At 38.3% G+C, this 6000-nt stretch overlaps 1 protein-coding gene across 1 annotated transcript; it reads right to left on the reverse strand.

The window, feature by feature from the left end:
• Window positions 1-4662: 4662 nt before the first annotated feature.
• LOC127194293 (vomeronasal type-1 receptor 90-like) lies at window positions 4663-5647 on the reverse strand. The gene has a single exon (XM_051151597.1). The coding sequence runs from the start codon at window positions 5578-5580 to the stop codon at window positions 4663-4665; it is 918 nt and encodes a 305-aa protein (XP_051007554.1). The 5' UTR covers window positions 5581-5647.
• Between the last annotated feature and the right edge of the window lie 353 nt (window positions 5648-6000).

The raw sequence follows: 6000 nt of genomic DNA on the forward strand, positions 1-6000 counted from the left end.
TGTGACAAGAACTTCAAGTCTCCGAAGAAAGAAATTGAAGAAGATATCAGAAGATGAAAAAAAAAATGTCCCATGCTCCCGGATTGGTAGGACTAACAGTAAAAATGGCCATTTTACCAAAAGCAATTATAAATTCATGAAACACCCCCCATCAAAATACCAACACAATTTTTTACAGACCTTGAAAGAACAATTCTCAACTTCATAAGGAATAACAACAACAAGAACAAAAACAGAATAGATAAGACAATTTTATACAATAAAAAAACTTCTGGAGGTATCTCCATCCCTGACTTCAAGCTATACCACATAGAAATTGTAATAAAAACAGCATGGTATTGACATAGAAATAGACTGGTTAATCAATGGAGTCAAATGGAAGCCCCAGAAATAAATCCATACACCAACCGACACTTGATCTTCAACAAAGGAGCTAAAACCATACAATGGGAAAAAGACAGCATCTTCAACAAATGGCGCTGGTCTAACTGGATGTTTACGTGTAGAGAAATGCATAAAGATCCATATTCACCACCCTGCACAAAACTCAAGTCCAAGTGTATTAAAGACCTCAACGTAACACCAGATACACTAAATGTGTTAGGAGAAAAAGTGGGAAAGAGCCTCAAAGTCATTGCAAGAGGAGACAACTTCCTGAACAGAACACCAACAGCTCAGGCTCTAAGATCAACCATTAATAAATGGAACCTCTTAAAACTGAAAAACTGTCCAGAGAATGAAACGACAGTCTACAGATTGGGAAAAGATCTTCACCAATCCTACATCTAACAAAGAACAAATATCCAATATATATAAAGAACTCAAAAAATTAAACACCAACAAACAAAATTACCCAGTTAAAAATTGGGTACAAAACTAAACATAGAATTCTCAACAGAGGAATCTCAAATGGCTGAGAAGCAGTTAAAGAAATGCTTGGCATCTTTAGTCATCAGTGAAATGCAAATCAAGGTGACTCTGAGATTCTATCTTACACCTGTCAGAATGGCTTAAGATCAAAAACTCAAGTGACAGGCCATGCTGACAAGGATGGGGAGAAAAGGGAACACTCCTCTATTGCTGGTAGGAGTGCAAACTTGTACATGCACTGTTGTGGTTAATTTATAAATATGGCCTAAAAATTTTATTATTAGGCTAATTATTATTGTGACAGTATTTTCTAACCTGCTATCAATCAGTGAAAACACCACAGACACCTGATATATTTTAGAATAAGCCTTTACTTAGGCCAAGGCAGATATATTACCTCCTACGCTATCCTTCAATAACTTTCAGTCTTCAACCCATTCTATCTGCTTCTAATATTTTCTATTTGGTTTACCTCCCATTCATAATCCCAAAATATTTGCTAGTGTTCTCTCTCTCTTTCCATGAGGAACTTCACAGTTCCTCCCGATCCAAATGGCTCTGTTCCTCTCCCATGGCAAATCTCTTCCTTCTTTCTCCATCCCAAGATTCTCATTCTCCCAAGAGTCCCTCTGTTTTCAATATCCTGTGAACCTTAGCCACACCTATCCCATTTGCCTGCCTAGGTGTATTGGCTTTTTATTAGTCAAACAGGAATAAATTTTTAGCGAGTTTACACAGCAATATTTAGGGTACATTAAAAGACAACAAGGAGTAATTAGCACCAAAATACATCAGACCAACCTCCAACAATTCCTCTTTTCTATCTCAATAAAAAGAACATTTTTTATAATGTACAGTGAGAACAATTATGAAAAATTTTTAAAACCAACAGACAAGATTTACATACATAATGTTTAGTCAAAAGGTACTTGGCAACTTTGAAGAAAGTATTATTCTATCTTGATGAATGTTCTTGTGGATTGTGTACAGTTTACCCTTGCTCATTCAAATGCTAATTTCTCTGCCTCATATCTGGTTTCAATTTGGACATTGCATTCTGATGTTTCATCTAAGTATCTACTGTCTCAATTTTGTGTAAACATGTCACCATTTGTACACTGTATTGTTAATAAAAACCAATAAGCCAATGCTAAATAATAACAGAGAAGAGGTTGGGACATCAGGTTCCAGTGAAGAGAGGAAAAAAAGGAGGAGGGACAGGATGGAGCCACAAAGAGAAGACTGGAAAACATCAAGAGAAATGAAGCAGGCCTAGGAGATGATTTAAAAGCAAATATCATGTGGGAAATCTGAATGGGAGGAAACTATACTAATGTGGAAGTTGAGAATGGAGTCATAATTGCGCAGCATTGTGCTATAGGCTTATTAAATATATCCTAGGCTCTCTGTGTGGTTATTTGTGTATTAAGATACTTAAGGGATAAGTGCTTATTTCATTACAATAATAACTCAATATTAAATATCAATAATTATTCAGCAAATCGTTTTGGAAGTCAATCTGGTGCTTTTTCAGAAAATTTGGAACACTGCTACCATAAAACATCGCTATACCCCTCCTGACTATATATCCAAAAGATGCATTACCATACAAGGACACTTGTTCAACTATATTCATAGCAGCTTTATTCATAATAGCCAGAATCTGGAAACAACCTAGATGTCTCTAAACCAAAGAAAAGATAAAGAAACTGTGGCACAATTACATAATGGAATACTTCTCAGCTATCAAAAACAAAGAAATCATGAAATTTGCAGGCAAATGGATGGACCTAGAAAAGATCATCCTGAGTGAGGTACTCCAGACCCAGAAAGACTCACATGGTATGTACACACTTAAAAGTGGGTGTTAGCTGTATAGAAGAGGATAAACATTCTATAATGCACAGACTCAAAGAAGATAAGTAACAAAGAGGACCCAAAGAGGGATGCTTAAATCTCACCCAGAAGGGGAAACAGAGTAGACAGAGGTAATGGATGAAGAAAGGGTACAAGGTAAGAGAGGGAGCACAAAGAGGGTAGAGGTCATACCTGAGCAGAGCCAGGGTGGGGCTGGGGATGGAGAGGGGGGCGAAGGAGGGGGACAGAAAGCCTGGGGGGAAAAGAGGAACTGTGGGCAGAAGCATCTCTGTGACAAGCTGCAGACCTAAGTCAGGATAGGCTCCTGGGAGGATATAAGGATATAAGGACTCTAGCAGAGACTCCTAGTAGCAGACTGAAGAGGATACCCTCTAACTAGTCAAGTCTCCTGGAAGAGGAAGGGGAATACCAATTCATCCATTAAAACTTCAATCCAAACTCACCCCGCCGACAAGATGTGCAGGGATAGAGACCAGATAGAGCAGAGTTTGAGAGAATGTCCAGCCAATACCTGGCCCAACCCAAGATCCACCCCATGGGAGAGAGCCAAACCCTAACACTATTAACAATACTCTGCTATGCTTGCAGACAGGAGCATAGAAGAGTTGTTCTCTGAGGGGCTCTGCCTAGCAGTGCTCTGAAACAGATGCTGAGACTCACAGCCAAACTTTGGGCAATGTATAGGGAGTATTGTGCAAAGGTAGGGAAAAAGAAAAGAGGACCTGGAGGAGATAGGAGCTCCACAGGAAAACCAGCAGTACCAATTAATCAGGGCCTAGAAAGGCTTGCTGAGATTGAAGCATCACCCAAGGACCATGCCTGAATTGGACCTAGGCCCCCTACAAAGATGTAGTCAATGAGCAACTCAGTATTTTGTGGGTCCTCTAGTAAGGGGGAGCAGGGTCTTTCTCTGACATGGACTCTGCTGCCAGCTTTTTGGTCACTTCTCCATGGTGGGACTGTCTTGCCAGGTCAAAGGGACAGAGGACATGCTCAGTCATGATAACTGTAGTGAATTTGAAGTAGGGCTCCCATTTTCTAAAAAATAAGGGAGGGAGAAGGGGAGAGGGAAGTAGGGTGGCTCTGGCACGTGAGGAGGGATGGAGTTATGAACAGGATGCAAAGTAAATAAATTAATAAAAAAATAAGAAGAAACAATAATAAATTGTCCTTAAGCCAAAATTAAATAAATATATAAAAAATAAACTACTATTGAGGACTGAGAGAAAATTAAAATTTTTTCAAAAGAAAAGGTTAAAAAGTCACTATCAACAAAGAGTTTCTTTTGAGTAACCTTGGCATCAAGGACATATTTATGATACAAAGTAAAAATGATCAAGAAAATTCATGAAGAAATATCTACTTATGGTATATAGTGAACTTAAGAACTTTATAGTATTAGGCAGTAGAAATGTCAAAAGAATGCATATGTGTAACACAACAGATTTTATTTAAATCATATGAAAAGGCTTGCTTTGCTATTTGAACTATTGAAGTTTAAGAATGATCTGTATTTTAGAAAAAAATGGGACTGCACCAGAATGACTCCTTATAAGCATCTGTAAGTCCACTTCCAGGGGGCACTATGACATCTTCTGACCTCTCTGAGCTCCAGGAATGGAATACACATACATGCACTCATACATATAAATAAAAAATTAATGAGGGGGTTTTTGTTTGGTTTGGTATGGTTTGGTTTGGTTTGGTTTTTCAAGACAGGGTTTCTCTGTGTAGTCTTGACTTTCCTGGACACGCTTTATAGACAAGGCTGGCCTCAAACTCACAATGATCCGCCTGCCTCTGCCTCTGCCTCCCAAGTGCTGCGATTAAAGGTGTAAGCAACCACTGCCCAGCTTTTTTTTTTTTTTTTTTTTTTTTTGGTATGAGTATTTTTTAAGAAGATGAAAAATCATTTTATTTTTTTTTTAAATCTGGTAGTGCTTCGACTGCACGTTTTTTCAGCACATTGATTATTCTGCTATCAGAACTGATTTGTACCAAAGGAGTAATTGCGGGATAGGCATTCATCACAAACTTCTGAACAGTCAGGAGGACTGGGTCGTACATCCATAGCAGGACTGAGGTGGATGAGATGAAGAAGTCCACCCAGTACATGACCACAAAGAAAACCACCAGCAGCAAGATGGTCTTTGTGGCCCTTTTCTCAGGGGATGCTCTCAGGTGGCTGTTGCTATGAAGATGCTTGCATTTCTTCTGATGTCTGAACAAGAGAATCACCATGTATGTACTTGTGGTCAGCATGACTCCTACAAGAAATACATCTCTGGAGGTTGTCAGTATTAAAATCAATCCTCTGATGATGGAGTTCATGGAGAAGAGTGAACAGTATTTAGTGACCTTCATGTGTTTGGTCTCACTCACATTGGTAAAACCACCAACATAGAAAATCTGGTTACTACTGAATGACAAATTGAAAGACCAAATACATAAGAGAGCATGGATGATGTATTTTTTTAGTTTATGTTTATATTTTGCTAACACAGAGGTACTGGGACTGATAGTGACGGCCTGGAACACACTCAGGAGGCAGGTGATGCAAATGGAGAGGCCTCTCATCACCCTGTTTATGTAAAACGTTGCCTTACATTTGAAGTCATTCTCAATGTTCAGTGACTCAAACATGTCTGTAAGCCAAATGTCCCCTCCACTAAGGACCAACATTATGTGAACGAAGGTCAGTTGACAGGAGATCAAGTCCCTGGATTTAGGTCTGTGACCTAAGATTTTGAAAATATAGAAGAAAAAGAGAAACATATTGGCTAGAACTCCAACCCCAGCTTGGAAATAAAGGACATTCTTCGTTAAGGACATAAGTGAGAAGTGTGTTCATCTTAAGAGTATAGTAGAAACATATGTCTTATATCTGAAAAAAATAGATTATACATCATATTTCTAATTCACTAGGCAGTATGTCTGTATCATTGTTCTATTTTTCCTACTAGTTCTTAATTAACCTGTCTCTTTAACTTTTGATGATCCATACTAGATTTCATTGCCTATATTTCAATATACCCTCCATGTAGCAACCTGAATAAATAACACACTAGACATAATAAAGGCATTCACAGTTACATCTATATAGAATGCACACTTTGTGTGCCTGTACTGCACCAGAGTCTCATGCCTTAGAAATCCAATCCTACTGATTTAAATTGCCTCATTTTATACCTAACACCTAAAACAGTAGTGAGGAGTACAGAATATTAACCACATTTGTACAACTAAACAAAA

This window comes from Acomys russatus, chromosome 10 (assembly GCF_903995435.1).
Source record: "Acomys russatus chromosome 10, mAcoRus1.1, whole genome shotgun sequence".
In the NCBI taxonomy this organism is placed as follows: domain Eukaryota; kingdom Metazoa; phylum Chordata; class Mammalia; order Rodentia; family Muridae; genus Acomys; species Acomys russatus.